The sequence below is a fragment of the Gigantopelta aegis genome, chromosome 1 (genome assembly GCF_016097555.1).
Source record: "Gigantopelta aegis isolate Gae_Host chromosome 1, Gae_host_genome, whole genome shotgun sequence".
Classification (NCBI taxonomy): Eukaryota; Metazoa; Mollusca; class Gastropoda; order Neomphalida; family Peltospiridae; genus Gigantopelta; species Gigantopelta aegis.
In genome coordinates, this window is record NC_054699.1 from 45,112,951 (window position 1) to 45,131,120 (window position 18,170).

Genomic DNA, 18,170 nt, shown 5'->3' on the forward strand with positions numbered 1-18,170 from the left:
TATATAGTCCTCACCTGTGATGCATCAATAATAAACTCTGCCTCTTTAACAATCATAGTCCTCACCTGTGATGCATCAATAATAAACTCCGCCTCTTTAACAATCATATAGTCCTCACCTGTGATGCATCAATAATGAACTCCGCCTCTTTAACAATCATATTAGTCCTCACCTGTGATGCATCAATAATAAACTCCACTCCTTAACAATCATATAGTCCTCACCTGTGATGCATCAATAATAAACTCCACTCCTTAACAATCATATAGTCCTCACCTGTGATGCATCAATAATAAACTCCACCTCTTTAACAATCATATATAGTCCTCACCTGTGATGCATCAATAATAAACTCCGCCTCTTTAACAATCATATAGTCCTCACCTGTGATGCATCAATAATAAACTCTGCCTCTTTAACAATCATATATAGTCCTCACCTGTGATGCATCAATAATAAACTCCGCCTCTTTAACAATCATATATAGTCCTCACCTGTGATGCATCAATAATAAACTCCGCCTCTTTAACAATCATATAGTCCTCACCTGTGATGCATCAATAATAAACTCCGCCTCTTTAACAATCATATAGTCCTCACCTGTGATGCATCAATAATGAACTCTGCCTCTTTAACAATCATATATAGTCCTCACCTGTGATGCATCAATAATAAACTCCGCCTCTTTAACAATCATATAGTCCTCACCTGTGATGCATCAATAATGAACTCCGCCTCTTTAACAATCATATATAGTCCTCACCTGTGATGCATCAATAATAAACTCTGCCTCCTCTCGCACAATGGCCTCCTTGAGTCCCCTGCCTGTCAGGATCACCTTGGAGATGTCGTGAGTGGTGCTGCTAGCGTAGCCAAGGAATGGAGAATTACTGATTGGAATGTCTGCCCAGTGCACGTGGATTTGATGTTTTCCTGAAACATATATTTTTTTATCAATGTTTTGTCATTTAACTTTTAAAAAAGATTCAGAACAAAAACACTACATACATGTGTAAATTACCATAAAAAATTGGTAATGGGAATGCATGTGACTGATGGTAGACTGAATATAGATAATATTTATCAATGTTTTTATATGTAATCTAAAAAAAACAGAACCCAGAAAATTTTAAATATTAGGAAATACATGTATTTAAAAACTAATTATTATTACATTTTTATGTGGCTTGTTTTGAAAGTAATTTTGTCAAAAGCAGCATATTATTAATTCAGGATACACATGTATAACAAATTTTAATACATTTTAAAAAGTACAACAATGAATATTTCAAACTTTTTAAGACGCACACATTGCAACACTTTCAAAAATAAAATGCATTTGACTTAAAACATTTTGAATATATTACTAACTTATTCAATAATTTTATACACAATTACTCAAACTTTCTTAAATTTGTTAAGCAGTCTTTTCTAGTGTGTTCCCTCGTTTGCACTGAGAAAAGGTAGATTCAACTTAATTTTCACATGAAAGTAGTATATTATTAGGGGCACCCCATATAATATACTACTCATAAATACAATTAAAAGCATACTTACAACTAAAAGCATATATTAAAAATATATTGGTGTTGAGAATGTGATAACGTTTGTGATCTTTCCTTGGTTTTCACAAATCAACTGAGGATTTTATATTCATTAGGGTATGAACAAAAGAAATCATCCACAAACTGTGAATCGGCGAAGCTGTTCTCACACAGTTTGCAGATGATTTATTTTTTTCATACCCAGATGAACGTAAAAGAAATAACAGACAATCGTTATAATTAAATTTAAAACACATTTACTAATAATAATGTTAAAAGTTCATATTTTATTTGAATTCTTTTTGGTCCATAAACAATAACACTCAATAAGACAAAGTACCAAAATCAGATATGACATCATCAAATATGACATTCCTTGATGACATCATCAAATATGACATTCCTTGATGACATAATGTTTACATTCATTGAGAAATGAACAAACTCCCAAAGCTACGGCTGGACCAATGGGACGATGTTATATTGTAATGAATATAATGAAAATAGAGGATTCAACTGAGTCTACATTATCAGTATTTGTCGAGGCTCTGCTTAGACCATACCAATTAACTAGACGAGGTTGATTTTTACATATTAAAAACCACGAGTAACAAATTCTGTTTATCCTATAACACTTCTTGTTAAAGTTAAAGTTTGTTTTGTTTAACGACACCACTAGAGCATATTGATTAATTAATCTTCGGCTTTTGGATGTCAAACATTTGGTAATTCTGACACGTAGTCATCAGAGGAAACCCGCCACATTTTCCATAATGCAGCTAGGCATTTTTTATATGTATTTACCCACAGACTGGAAAGCACATATCACGGCCTTGTACCAGTTGTGTTGCACTGGTTTGAATGAGAAAAAACCCCAATCAATTGAATGGATCCACTGAGGTGGTTCAACGGTCAAATGGATCAAATGAGCAATGCTTGGTGAACTTGATTCATCTGAACCTCACTATTAGACATTTTGTTTTCAATGGTGTGTGGCCATGAACATGACTACACCCGCACCCCTGCGTGTCTGTTAATTCAATCCGAGGGCTGCAAAACTTCACATGCCTCATTTGACAAATTTGTTTTTTACAATGTTGGAATATATGCATTTTTAAAGTTTGGAAATATTCATATAGTACTGCTTATTTATTGCCATTTTGTTATCGTTTACATTTTGAAAAACAAAAGTCTAGAGTATTGGGGGGGGGGGGGGGGGTTGGTCTCTGGTCAGACCAAAGTTCCAGAACTGATGCCGCAATGCAATTTTTTTTTCTTCATGGATATATTTAGTTTTTTTTAGTCCTCCTCATCGGCATTGGTCCATTCTCCATAGCCATGGTGCCCCCTCCAGTGCCTTGGTACACTAAATATTTTCCTTTACATTTTCCATATAGCCAAAGGCAATTTTTATTACTTTGACTTTGGCTGGCTGCAAATATTTTTAAAATAAGCCATGATACTCATTCAGAACAGCAGCCAGCATATAGACCATTTTAGCTCCAAATGTGGTTTTATGTCCTAGCAAGAAAAGTGCGAGGGTCAAAATCGATGATCACACTGACCAGAGACCAGAATTTTTTTTTTTTTGGCCTTTGTGTTAGAATTGTTTACCTTCTTCCCTAGGTGTGAAGCAGACGACAGTGTTTCCGACGTTGTGGTCATCAACACGACACGGGATGGAGCCCGTCGGTCCCTTCACCTCCGCTCGCAGCTTACCTGCAATAAACAACCTTATACATTAGCTCGCAGCTTACTGCAATACACAACTTTATACATTAGCTCGCAGCTTACCTGCAATACACAACTTTATACATTAGCTCGCAGCTTACTGCAATACACAACTTTATACATTAGCTCGCAGCTTACCTGCAATAAACAACCTTATACATTAGCTCGCAGCTTACTGCAATACACAACTTTATACATTAGCTCGCAGCTTACCTGCAATACACAACTTTATACATTAGCTCGTTGATTACTGCAATACACAACTTTATACAATAGCTAGCAGGTTACTGCAATACACAACTTTATACAATAGCTCGCAGATTACTGCAATCACAACTTTATACAATAGCTCGCAGATTACTGCAATATACAACTTTATACAATAGCTCGCAGATTACTGCAATACACAACTTTATACAATAGCTCGCAGATTACTGCAATACACAACTTTATACAATAGCTCGCAGATTACTGCAATACACAACTTTATACAATAGCTCGCATATTACTGCAATACACAACTTTATACAATAGCTCTTTGATTACTGCAATACACAACTTTATACAATAGCTAGCAGATTACTGCAATACACAACTTTATATATTAGCTCATAGTTTACTGCAATACACAACTTTACATGTTAAATTCTAAATAATTAACTATTTGTTGTTGTTTACCTGGCCCAGCATCGGAGCAAATTGAACATGTATATTTATTGTTGTTTTTGACATTACCTGGCCCAGCGTCAGAGTAAACAGAATATATATTTGTTGTTTACATGGCCCAGCGTCGGAGCTAATAAATTATTTGTTGTTTACCTGGCCTAGTGTCGGAGCTAACTGAATATGTTGTTGTTTACCTAGCCCAGCGTCAGAGTAAACTGAATATATATTTGTTGTTTACCTGGCCCAGCGTTGGAGTTAACTGAATATGTTGTTTACCTGGCCCAGCGTTGGAGTTAATTGAATATGTTGTTGTTTACCTGGCCCAGCTTTGGAGCTAATTGAATATTTTGTTGTTTACCTGGCCCAGTGTCGGAGCTAATTAAATATGTTGTTGTTTACCTGGCCCAGCATCGGAGCTAATAGAATATGTTGTTGTTTACCTGGCCCAGCATCAGAGCTAATTGAATATGTTGTTGTTTACCTGGCCCAGCATCGGAGTTAATTGAATATGTTGTTGTTTATCTGGCCCAGCATCGGAGCTAATAGAATATGTTGTTGTTTACCTGGCCCAGCATCAGAGCTAATTGAATATGTTGTTGTTTACCTGGCCCAGCATCGGAGTTAATTGAATATGTTGTTGTTTACCTGGCCCAGCTTTGGAGCTAATTGAATATGTTGTTGTTTACCTGGCCCCTAATTAAATAGTTGTTGTTTACCTGGAGCTCGGAGCTAATAGAATATGTTGTTGTTTACCTGGCCCAGCATCAGAGTTAATTGAATATGTTGTTGTTTACCTGGCCCAGCATCGGAGCTAATTGAATATGTTGTTGTTTAAATGGCCCAGCATCAGAGTTAATTGAATATGTTGTTGTTTACCTGGCCCAGCATCAGAGCTAATTGAATATGTTGTTGTTTACCTGGCCCAGCATCACAGCTAATTGAATATGTTGTTGTTTACCTGGCCCAGCATCGGAGTTAATTGAATATGTTGTTGTTTATCTGGCCCAGCATCGGAGCTAATAGAATATGTTGTTGTTTACCTGGCCCAGCATCAGAGCTAATTGAATATGTTGTTGTTTACCTGGCCCAGCATCGGAGTTAATTGAATATGTTGTTGTTTACCTGGCCCAGCTTTGGAGCTAATTGAATATGTTGTTGTTTACCTGGCCCAGTGTCGGAGCTAATTGAATATGTTGTTGTTTACCTGGCCCAGCATCGGAGCTAATAGAATATGTTGTTGTTTACCTGGCCCAGCATCGGAGCTAATTGAATATGTTGTTGTTTAAATGGCCCAGCATCAGAGTTAATTGAATATGTTGTTGTTTACCTGGCCCAGCATCAGAGTTAATTGAATATGTTGTTGTTTATCTGGCCCAGCATCGGAGTTAATTGAATATGTTGTTGTTTAAATGGCCCAGCATCGGAGCTAATTGAATATGTTGTTGTTTACCTGGCCCAGCTTCGGAGCTAATTGAATATGTTGTTGTTTACCTGGCCCAGCGTCGGAGCTAATTGAATATGTTGTTGTTTACCTGGCCCAGCGTCGGAGTTAATTGAATATGTTGTTGTTTAAATGGCCCAATGTCGGAGCTAATAGAATATGTTGTTGTTTACCTGGCCCAGCGTCGGAGCTAATTGAATATGTTGTTGTTTACCTGGCCCAGCGTCGGAGTTAATTGAATATGTTGTTGTTTAAATGGCCCAGTGTCGGAGCTAATAGAATATGTTGTTGTTTACCTGGCCCAGCATCAGAGTTAATTGAATATGTTGTTGTTTAAATGGCCCAGTATCGGAGCTAACTGTATATATGTTGTTGTTTACCTGGCCCAGCGTCGGAGCAGTCGAAGGGGATCTGTTTCTCATTGTTGACAGTGAGGAGGATGCGCTCCTGCGAGTCCATGTAGTGCTGCCAGCCGCCCACCACATGCACCTTGCGCGGGTTAACCACCTTCGGGTGGAACGGACTGCCTGGAAACACACAACACAATTCATAGTCACACTGCGTTCTTCTGTAATGTCACCACTAGAGCAAAATGTCTCATTAATCACTGGCTATAATGGCCATCAAAGGTTTGATAATTCGGATAAAGTATCCCACTACATATTTTACAAACCAAGTTTGATTTTGCATTGACAAATTAATACATAAATTTAAAAAATATATATAAATGAAAGCAGCTTATCTCTTGTATTCATAGCTTAATTATTTCTGAGTATGCACACATTTAAAATACTTTCTATCCATATGTGACACCAGAAACGAAACTGAAGCAATTTCTGAGTAATTAAATGATTTTTCAACACCAAGCATACAACCTCAGATTGTACCTCAACATTTTTATGATGACCCAGTCACGGCCAGTTTGTTTTTCAACACAGGATATCAACTGGCTGTTCAGGGACCCAAGAGGAAAGGTATTAGTTCTACGGAAACAGTCAGTTTAGATTTGAGCATTCATGCATACATTAATATTGGATGAGCTGAAATTATCAGGTTAGATTTTCAATAGCTATTTGTTTATCCTGTTCATATAAAAAGAGAATTTTATGACAGGTTGCTATGGAAATATCATTTTAATTTCCTCCCTTTGTAAATGGTGTTTGTAAAAATATATGATATGCGAATGTAAAGAATAGATCAATAAACAAATTGACAGCTAACAAAAGAAAACAATTATTCGTTTGCTGACATCTCAGCACTATTTTGGTGTTTAACAAGTTATTGTTTCAACACGTAGTCTACAGAGTGAGAAGAAACCCGTTGCCACCACGTTACTCTTTCCAAATGGCAGGAATGGTCCTTTATTTCCCAGACATTTGTTCGAATAAAACGGCAAATGAGAAGTGAAAAACAAGAAAACAAAACAATTAAAGAAAAATATTAACAAAAATATTGGCAAAAAGTGTTTTAAATATTAAATATGATTATCAATACCACCATGACAACAATGTGAAGAGAAGAAAAGCTATGAACTGAATTAATATTTAGCTTCATCTATCATAATATACTACTTTTTAAATCAGCTTTTTCAACAAATTATTATTCAGTTCAAAACTAGTGTTTAGTTGTTTCAGTTCTTAGTGGGCCTGTTTGTCTTGAACACTGTAAATATACGTAGTTACACGCGTGTAACACATAAACAGGCTGTGTAAACGTGTGTATTTAAGCACTGTAAATATACGTAGTTACACGGGTGTAACACATAAACAGGCTGTGTAAACGTGTGTATTTAAGCACTGTAAATATACGTAGTTACACGCGTGTAACACATAAACAGGCTGTATAAACGTGGGTATTTAAGCACTGTAAATATACGTAGTTACACGCGTGTAACACATAAACAGGCTGTGTAAACGTGGGTGTTTAAGCACTGTAAATATACGTAGTTACACACTGGTAACACATAAACATGCTTTGTAAATTCAGCCCAACCTGTTTAAAACTGCTGCTTTAAAACATGTTTTCATTGAGACCCGATGTATTTTTAAATGCTTCTCTCTGTATTATCACAATATTGACACTGTTTTCTGTGTGAACTGACCGTGAATATTCTTGCCGTTCCACATGACATGCACATCGAACATGCCGACTTCCACAGGTACGTACGTCACAGAGTACCGACCTTGGGGCTGGGGGTCTATGCTGCATTTCGCAACTGCATTCGGTCCTGAAAACAAACAGTGTGTGTCATAATCAGCCACATACAAATATACTGAAATCCATTCAAAACACATCACCCAATTTTTAGATGTTACTGTTAAAATCATCGGGTATTAAATATCAAACATTTGGTAATTTTGACATATAATCTTTAGGTACAAGTGCCATACCACAGAGCGGTATCCCACTGCATGGGATTTAGGTACAAGTGGAATTCAGCCATCGCCAGTTTGCAATACTTAAGTCTTCTACACATATTTGTAATGCTCAGTTTGTTGGATGTTAAAATATTTGGTCATTCTGACTCATGGTCATCAAAGGAAACCTGCTACATTTTTCCATTACTAGCAAGGGATCTTTTATATACAACATCCCACTGACACGACAGCACATACCACAGTCTTTGATATACCAGTCGTGGTGCACTGACTGGAACGAGAAATAGCCCAATGGGCACACCAAGAGGGATCTATCCCAGACCGACTGTGCATAAGAAGAGTGCTTTACCACTGGGCTACGTACAGCCACATACTGAAAACAATGTGTAGCATAAGCTGTAACATACAAATATACTAACTCCATTCCAAACACAGCCCAGTGATAAAGCTTGATGCACTGTTGGTTTTGGATCGATCCCCTTCATTGGGCCCATTGGGCTATTTTTCGTTCCAACCAGTGCACCATGACTGGTATATCTAAGGCAGTGGTTGTGCTATCCTGTCTGTGGGATGAGTTCCATATGAATGTTTAGTGTTATTTATTGCCTACCAGATTACATCCAGTTATACGAAATCAATTCAATATATTATGTTTTCTTCTCATATTCTTTTACAGCTACAAATACAACTGGTGTGTTTTCTGTTGGGTTCAATATACTTTACTGAAATCATACTGTCATAATCAACATTACATAATATTACACATCTGGCTTGTAATAAATGACTTACCATCTACACTAACATTAGGTTACCCGACCATACCATTTGACTCAATGTAAAAGGTGGCAGGTTTAATAACTGACTGACCATCTACACTAACATTAGGTTACCCGACCATACCATTTGACTCAATGTAAAAGGTGGCAGGTTTAATAACTGACTGACCATCTACACTAACATTAGGTTCCAGGGCCCCGTTCCATGAACGAATTGTAGCTAAGGTTAATTGTAGTGATTTAAGGTGAGTTTTACAACTGGCACCGTAAACTTTACAGCCGTTCCACAAAGCAACCTTACAGTAGTTATAAGTGCCCCTTTAATGATTAATATATTCTGTGTGAAGAAGTGCGCATTAGTTAAATAATAAATTGGTTACCGACTTTTTGGACCATCTTGGATGTATTCATTGGTATCGGACATCCATGAAGTAACTGTCAGTTTATTTGCTAAGCGATAATTGCCATGAGTAATCTGTCATATTTTCGTGTGACGGTCGTATGGCCTACACTGTTTTTCATCAAACACCGAGTTTCATAAAAGTTATTTGGTATATATTACAACCATATTTAAACAAAAAGTTAGTATCCTTCTTAGAAAATTATCAAATCATCATCTAATTGCCATCTGACATCTACGTTAGTGGCTTACAACTGCCTCGTACCAATTGTTAATTTTCACAGAAATTTACGATGATAGTAAGTTACGATGATTTGTGGAAAAACAAATTAAGGTCCCAATGGTAGGTATTTACAGTGATAGTAGTGCTAAGATCGCTTTGTGGAACGGGGCCCTGGACCATGCCGCTTGATTCAATGTAAAAGGTGGCAGGTTTAATAAATTACTTACCATCTACACTGACACTAGGTTACCATGCCGCTTGATTCAATGTAAAAGGTGACAGGTTTAATAAATTACTTACCATCTACACTGACACTAGGTTACCATGCCGCTTGATTCAATGTAAAAGGTGACAGGTTTAATAAAGGACTTATCATCTACACTGACATTAGATTAGGTTACCATGCTCCTTGACTCGATGTAAAAGGTGGCAGGTTTAATAAATGACTTACCATCTACACTGACATTAGGTTACCATGCCGCTCGACTCGATGTAAAAGGTGACAGGTTAATAAAGGACTTACCATCTACACTGACATTAGGTTACCATGCCGCTTGACTCGATGTAAAAGGTGGCAGGTTTAATAAATGACTTACCATCTACACTGACATTAGGTTACCATGCCACTCGACTCGATGTAAAAGGTGACAGGTTAATAAATGACTTACCATCTACACTGACACTAGGTTACCATGCCGCTTGACTCGATGTAAAAGGTGGCAGGTTTAATAAATGACTTAACATCTACACTGACATTAGGTTACCATGCCGCTTGACTCGATGTAAAAGGTGGCAGGTTTAATAAATGACTTACCATCTACACTGACACTAGGTTACCATGCCGCTTGACTCGATGTAAAAGGTGGCAGGTTTAATAAATGACTTACCATCTACACTGACACTAGGTTACCATGCCGCTTGACTCGATGTAAAAGGTGGCAGGTTTAATAAATGACTTACCATCTACACTGACGGTGGGTTCCCCGACCATGCCGCTTGACTCGATGTGAAAGGTGGCAGGCTTGTCTTCCTCCCCATGGTATAAACCTTCACCCTGTGCAGTCGGTAGAAGACCTTCCCCAATCTCCTGTGTGAAGGGACTTCCTGCGAGAAAACAAAACAGGGCATGTCAGTAGTACGGGTCCAATGATTGATTGTAAGCAAGAACTGATCAACTGGGTTCAACCAATGTGACAACCAGCAATGAAATCCATAACCAAATGTTAACTATAATTATTATGGGTTTATAACTGTCATAGCAAATGTTAACTATAATTATTACAGGTCCATAATCAACTATAATGGCCAATATTAACCATAATTAGTGGGTCCATAACCAATTGTCATGGCAAATGTTAATTACAATTATTACGGGTCCATAACCAACTGCCATGGCAAATGTCAACTCTAATTATTACGGGTCCATAATCAACTACCATGGCAAATAGTAACTATAATTATTACGGTCCCATAATTATGCAGCTGTTATGGCAAATGTTAACTATAATTATTACAGGTCCATAATCAACTGTCATGGCAAATGTTAACTATAATTATTACAGGTCCATAATCAACTGTCATGGCAAATGTTAACTATAATTATTACAGGTCCATAATCATCTGTCATGGCAAATGTTAACTATAATTATTACAGGTCCATAATCAACTGTCATGGCAAATGTTAACTATAATTATTACGGGTCCATAATCATCTGTCATGGCAAATGTTAACTATAATTATTACGGCTCCATAATCAACTCAAATGGCAAATGTTAACTATAATTATTACGGCTCCATAATCAACTCAAATGGCAAATGTTAACTATAATTATTACGGCTCCATAATCAATTCAAATGGCAAATGTTAACTATAAATATTACTGGTCCATAATCAACTCAAATGGCAAATGTTAACTATAATTATTACGGGTCCATAATCAACTGTCATGGCAAATGTTAACTATAATTATTACGGGTCCATAATCATCTGTCATGGCAAATGTTAACTATAATTATTACGGCTCCATAATCAACTCAAATGGCAAATGTTAACTATCATTATTACGGCTCCATAATCAACTCAAATGGCAAATGTTAACTATAATTATTACGGCTCCATAATCAATTCAAATGGCAAATGTTAACTATAATTATTACGGCTCCATAATCAACTCAAATGGCAAATGTTAACTATCATTATTACGGCTCCATAATCAACTCAAATGGCAAATGTTAACTATAATTATTACGGCTCCATAATCAATTCAAATGGCAAATGTTAACTATAAATATTACTGGTCCATAATCAACTCAAATGGCAAATGTTAACTATAATTATTACGGCTCCATAATCAACTCAAATGGCAAATGTTAACTATAATTATTACGGCTCCATAATCAACTCAAATGGCAAATGTTAACTATAATTATTACGGCTCCATAATCAACTTAAATGGCAAATGTTAACTATAAATATTACTGGTCCATAATCAACTCAAATGGCAAATGTTAACTATAATTATTACGGCTCCATAATCAACTCAAATGGCAAATGTTAACTATAAATATTACTGGTCCATAATCAACTCAAATAACTATAATTATTACAGCTCATAATCAATGGCAAATGTTAACTATAATTATTACGGCTCCATAATCAACTCAAATGGCAAATGTTAACTATAATTATTACGGCTCCATAATCAATTCAAATGGCAAATGTTAACTATAATTATTACGGCTCCATAATCAACTCAAATGGCAAATGTTAACTATAATTATTACGGCTCCATAATCAACTCAAATGGCAAATGTTAACTATAATTATTCCTTCTGTTTAGTTGATGGAACTGATATATGCCGGAGTATCCATTTGTGTTCATATGTACATAAACAAAACCCATATTACATAACTATTAATGGTAAATTTAAACAAACTTTTAGGGTCTCTATCCCAGTGAACACAATCTATATACTGTCCTAACTGACAGACCTCATTATATGAGTGCTTCGTATCAGCATAGTCGATTGCATAGTAACCTACGATTCTGATGAAATTGTAACGTCGGTCTTGTCACAGTTGGCTATATTTGTAGCTATTCTCGTATGATGAAACTCGTACCATGTGACACTGCCATAATAATTCCTATCTTTGTTACATTTATATAATTGAGGCTTGCAAAAATCATATAGGACTCTCCAGCTTGGATAGCATACGAGCCTGCGTGGCTTGTAAAAATCATATAGGACTCTCCAGCTTGGATAGCATACGAGCCCGCATGGCTTGCAAAAATCATATAGGACTCTCTAGCTTGGATAGCATACGAGCCTGTATGGCTTGTAAAAATCATACAGGACTCTCTAGCTTGGCTAGCATACGAGCCCGCATGGCTTGTAAAAATCATACAGGACTCTCTAGCTTGGCTAGCATACGAGCCCGCATGGCTTGTAAAAATCATATAGGACTCTCTAGCTTGGCTAGCATACGAGCCCGCATGGCTTGTAAAAATCATATAGGACTCTCTAGCTTGGATAGCATACGAGCCTGTATGGCTTGTAAAAATCATACAGGACTCTCTAGCTTGGCTAGCATACGAGCCCGCATGGCTTGTAAAAATCATACAGGACTCTCTAGCTTGGCTAGCATACGAGCCCGCATGGCTTGTAAAAATCATATAGGACTCTCTAGCTTGGCTAGCATACGAGCCCGCATGGCTTGTAAAAATCATATAGGACTCTCTAGCTTGGATAGCATACGAGCCCGCATGGCTTGTAAAAATCATATAGGACTCTCTAGCTTGGATAGCATACGAGCCTGTATGGCTTGCAAAAATCATATAGGACTCTCTAGCTTGGCTAGCATACGAGCCTTGTAAAAATCATATAGGGCTTGGCTAAAATCATAAAAATCATATAGGACTCTCTAGCTTGGATAGCATACGAGCCTGTATGGCTTGCAAAAATCATATAGGACTCTCTAGCTTGGCTAGCATACGAGCCTGCATGGCTTGTAAAAATCATATAGGACTCTCTAGCTTGGATAGCATACGAGCCTGTATGGCTTGCAAAAATCATATAGGACTCTCTAGCTTGGATAGCATACGAGCCTGCATGGCTTGTAAAAATCATACAGGACTCTCTAGCTTGGATAGCATATGAGCCTGTATGGCTTGCAAAAATCATACAGGACTCTCTAGCTTGGCTAGCATACGAGCCCGCATGGCTTGCAAAAATCATACAGGACTCTCTAGCTTGGATAGCATACGAGCCCGCATGGCTTGCAAAAATCATATAGGACTCTCTAGCTTGGCTAGCATACGAGCCCGCATGGCTTGTAAAAATCATACAGGACTCTCTAGCTTGGATAGCATACGAGCCCGCATGGCTTGCAAAAATCATATAGGACTCTCTAGCTTGAATATCATACGAGCCTGTATGGCTTGCAAAAATTATTTGTACAAATTACATTGATTCTTCGAAATGACACCATCAACATATATATCAAAATCCCAGGAAACCAGTCTTGAATAGCAATCTTTTCCATGGTTTCATGCAAAACATTTACTGTATCTTTTGTTCTACTGGAGACGCATGGCAGGGCTCATTGGGTTGGTGGCGGGCTCTAAAGATTTGCAAACTGGGAGTCCTTATGACACTTACATTTTTTAAACCAAACTCACACACTGGTCTGTTATTTACGTTCATCGCGGTATGAACAAAATAAAACATCCACAAACTGTAAATTGGTAAAGCCATTGTCATAGAAAAAAATTTCATGCCCAGATGAACGTAAAAGAAATAACAGACAATACTTACAATTAAATTTAAAACATACTTAAAATAACAATAATAAAAGTTCATATTTTATTTTGAATAATTTTTTGGTTCTTAAACAATAGTGCTCAGTAAGACAAACTACCAATAATGGCTAGACCAATGGGATGACGTTAAATTGTAATGAAATTAATGGACATTTAATTATTTCTAATTAAATGTATCATGAAAAGTTAATTGTTTGGTGCAAACACAGCAATCCTGATGATATGGGCCTATTGTTTGTTCCAGTCAGTGTACCACGACTGGTATATCAAATGCTGTGGTATGTGCTATCTGTCTGTGGGATGGTGCATGTAAAAGATCCATTGCTACTAATGCAAAAATGTAGTGGGTTTCCTCTTTAAAGTCTCTATGTCAAAATTACTAAATGTTTGACATCCTCTAGTGGTGTCGTTAAACAAAACAAACTTTAGTTGAGTTCTAACACTAGTGATCGTTGTGTTTCAAAAGTAACACAAGGCAGAGACGTATGTTAGACACATTGTTTAAAATGTGCTGAGGTGTTGGTAAACATATAGTTGAGTTCTAACACTAGTGATCGTTGTGTTTCAAAAGTAACACAAGGCAGAGACGTATGTTAGACACATTGTTTAAAATGTGCTGAGGTGTTGGTAAACATATAGTTGAGTTCTAACACTAGTGATCGTTGTGTTTCAAAAGTAACACAAGGCAGAGACGTATGTTAGACACATTGTTTAAAATGTGCTGAGGTGTTGGTAAACATATAGTTGAGTTCTAACACTAGTGATCGTTGTGTTTCAAAAGTAACACAAGGCAGAGACGTATGTTAGACACATTGTTTAAAATGTGCTGAGGTGTTGGTAAACATATAGTTGAGTTCTAACACTAGTGATCGTTGTGTTTCAAAAGTAACACAAGGCAGAGACGTATGTTAGACACATTGTTTAAAATGTGCTGAGGTGTTGGTAAACATATAGTTGAGTTCTAACACTAGTGATCGTTGTGTTTCAAAAGTAACACAAGGCAGAGACGTATGTTAGACACATTGTTTAAAATGTGCTGAGGTGTTGGTAAACATATAGTTGAGTTCTAACACTAGTGATCGTTGTGTTTCAAAAGTAACACAAGGCAGAGACGTATGTTAGACACATTGTTTAAAATGTGCTGAGGTGTTGGTAAACATATAGTTGAGTTCTAACACTAGTGATCGTTGTGTTTCAAAAGTAACACAAGGCAGAGACGTATGTTAGACACATTGTTTAAAATGTGCTGAGGTGTTGGTAAACATATAGTTGAGTTCTAACACTAGTGATCGTTGTGTTTCAAAAGTAACACAAGGCAGAGACGTATGTTAGACACATTGTTTAAAATGTGCTGAGGTGTTGGTAAACATATAGTTGAGTTCTAACACTAGTGATCGTTGTGTTTCAAAAGTAACACAAGGCAGAGACGTATGTTAGACACCATTGTTTAAAATGTGCTGAGGTGTTGGTAAACATATAGTTGAGTTCTAACACTAGTGATCGTTGTGTTTCAAAAGTAACACAAGGCAGAGACGTATGTTAGACACATTGTTTAAAATGTGCTGAGGTGTTGGTAAACATATATTCCTTTCCTTTCTAGGTGTTTACAAAAAAGAAGTTTGTTTAGTTTTACGACACCACTAGAGCACATTGATTTATTAATCATCAGCTCTTGGATGTCAAACATTTGGCAATTCTGACACGAAGTCAGCATGCAGTAACAGCCTGGGATCTTTTATATGCACTTTAATTTCCCACAGACAGGAAAGCACATACCACAACCTTTGACCAGTTGTGGTGCACTGGTTGGAACCAGAAAACCCCACAGGTGTTTACAAGTTACCTCTACTTCCTTGAATCATTTCATCCACAAGAATTAACCTCAAATCCATATGGACCGGGCTACTATACAATCCAACTGTGATACATGTATCTCGTTTTTTTTACACGAAACAAATGTATCTCCACTACTGGTTTGAGGTTGCATTACACCAAATTAATCTTTATTGCTGATAATGTTAACATTTTTTAATAAAATGTATAGAGAATAACTAGTTGATGACGTAGGATATCGGCCTGAACAGGATAAAGCCAATACCCTATGTCATTAAATAGTTATTATATTTTTATCCTTCAGTTCATAAAAATTAAAGGGAAAAGCTATTATTTGTTATTTCGGCTATATTGTACGATGACTTAGAAATCAAATGAGTGATTTTGTAATGTAGCATGTAACTTCACATATGTGATCAAAAGTCATAATCTATTAGTACAGTATACGTTTATGACTTAGTTTAATCGGTCATCATAATTGGCCAATAAACAGTTTACCAGTCAACCCAGGATATACACATAAAAAATAAAAGTTTTGTTTCGTTTAATGACACCACTAGAGCACATTGATTTATTAATCATCAGCTATTGGATGTCAAACATATGGCAATTCTGACAGTCTTAGAGAGGAAACCTGTTACATTTTCCCATTAGTAGCAAGGGATCTTTTATATACACTTTCCTAGACAGGACAGCATATACCATGGCCTTTGACCAGTTCTAGTGCACTGATCAGAACAAGAAAAAACCCTTTGATCGTGTGATGATGTAAGCACCTCAAGCAAGCACTTGACCGACTGCAATAAATCCCACTCCCACAATGGAAGAATTTACTTTTAGCTAATATGTTTCCTTGTTCATTGTTTAAAAAGGGTTAATTTAAAAAAACCAAACAATTATTAGCCAACTACTAAATGTTGTATCCACTTTTAAAAAAACAAAGGAATTGGCTAATTTAACAATGGGCAGGGGGAGACCTGTAATTACAGTCAACATTTTGTTGATATCGCGCCGTGATTCACTATGAAAATTCCAGAGATCGATACACAATTTAAAATTTTTTAACAGTAGTTGTTAATCGATTTTCAAATCATTATAGAAATATCGCTAATCAGGATTTAGAAAACAAAATGTTCCCTGCATTAAAGTCTCAATCAGACTCTATTATAGAGTCTGGATTGATCCTCGTCAGTGGACCCACTGGGCTATTTCTCATTCCAGCCAGTGCTCCACAACTGGCAACAAAGGACGTGGTAGGTACTATCTGTGGGATGGTGCATATAAAAGATTCCTTGCTGATAATCGAAAAGAGTAGCCTATGAAGTGGCGACAGCAGGTTTCCTCTCTCAATATATGTGTGGTCCTTAACCATTTGTCTGATGCCATATAACCATAAATAAAATGTGTTGAGTGTGTCGTTAAATAATAAAAAAATTCCTTCCTTCCTATTAGTCTTGAGTCTAGACTAAAAGTTTTATAAGCATGGGCCAGGAAGTGCCTGATTTAGTGTGCTGCAACCCTGCGTTGTCTGACACACACTGATCAATCACAAATAGGTGGAGATTAGGAGCCATAATAAAACCTGTCTCCACCGTGACGACACAGACAGGCAGTGGGTGACACATTGATTGAAAACATAACTTTTATATCATCCACCGAAATACACTAACAACAGACACAAGCAGGCCATACCTGTCAAAGTATCATGATATTTGTTGGGCCAGTTATGGCATTTCACCATGGTGATGACGACAATATTGCGGTGGCACTCCTTACTTAATGTTGAACCCCAGACATTGCATGTCAGGGGATGTGGAATTGGGGGGGGGGGGGGGGGGGGGGGAGGGGGAGCATGTCACAGAAATTGCATGTCAGGGGCTGTGGAATGGGGGAAGGTAGGAGCATGTCCGAGAAATTGCATGGCTGTGGAATGGGAGGAAGGGGAGCATGTCCCAGAAATTGCATGTCAGGGGCTGTGGAATGAGGGGGGGGGGGGGGGGGTAAAATGGTATGCCACCATGCCCTGCCTGGTATGCCACCATGCCCTTCCCATACATTCCATGTTGTATGACAGCAAAATTATGATTGGTAATTTGATAAAAGGATAAAAGGCATCCATAGTCAACAAATCAGAGACCAAGGCATCAGGATGAAATCATTTTCATCTGAGAAAACTTGATAGAAAGTAAAAAGTGTGTTTTGTTTAACGACACCACTAGAGCACATTGATTAATTAATCATCGGCTATTGGATGCCAAACGTTTGTAAATTATGACTCGTAGTCATCAGAGGAAACCCGCTACATGTTTCCTAATGCAGCAAGGGATCTTTAATATGCACTTTCCCACAGACAGACA

At 37.2% G+C, this 18,170-nt stretch overlaps 1 protein-coding gene across 2 annotated transcripts in view; it reads right to left on the reverse strand.

Annotated features, from left to right (window-relative positions):
* Positions 1–18,170, reverse strand: part of LOC121375756 (filamin-C-like) — a 193,102-nt gene that overhangs the window by 15,477 nt on the left and 159,455 nt on the right. For both annotated transcript variants that reach the window (XM_041503373.1, XM_041503381.1), the window contains 5 exons: positions 10,120–10,263; positions 7,484–7,609; positions 5,763–5,909; positions 3,159–3,263; positions 764–933 (listed from right to left, as the gene is read on the reverse strand). In XM_041503373.1, the coding sequence (XP_041359307.1) occupies positions 764–933; positions 3,159–3,263; positions 5,763–5,909; positions 7,484–7,609; positions 10,120–10,263 (692 nt within the window). The remainder of the gene's footprint in view (positions 1–763; positions 934–3,158; positions 3,264–5,762; positions 5,910–7,483; positions 7,610–10,119; positions 10,264–18,170) is intronic.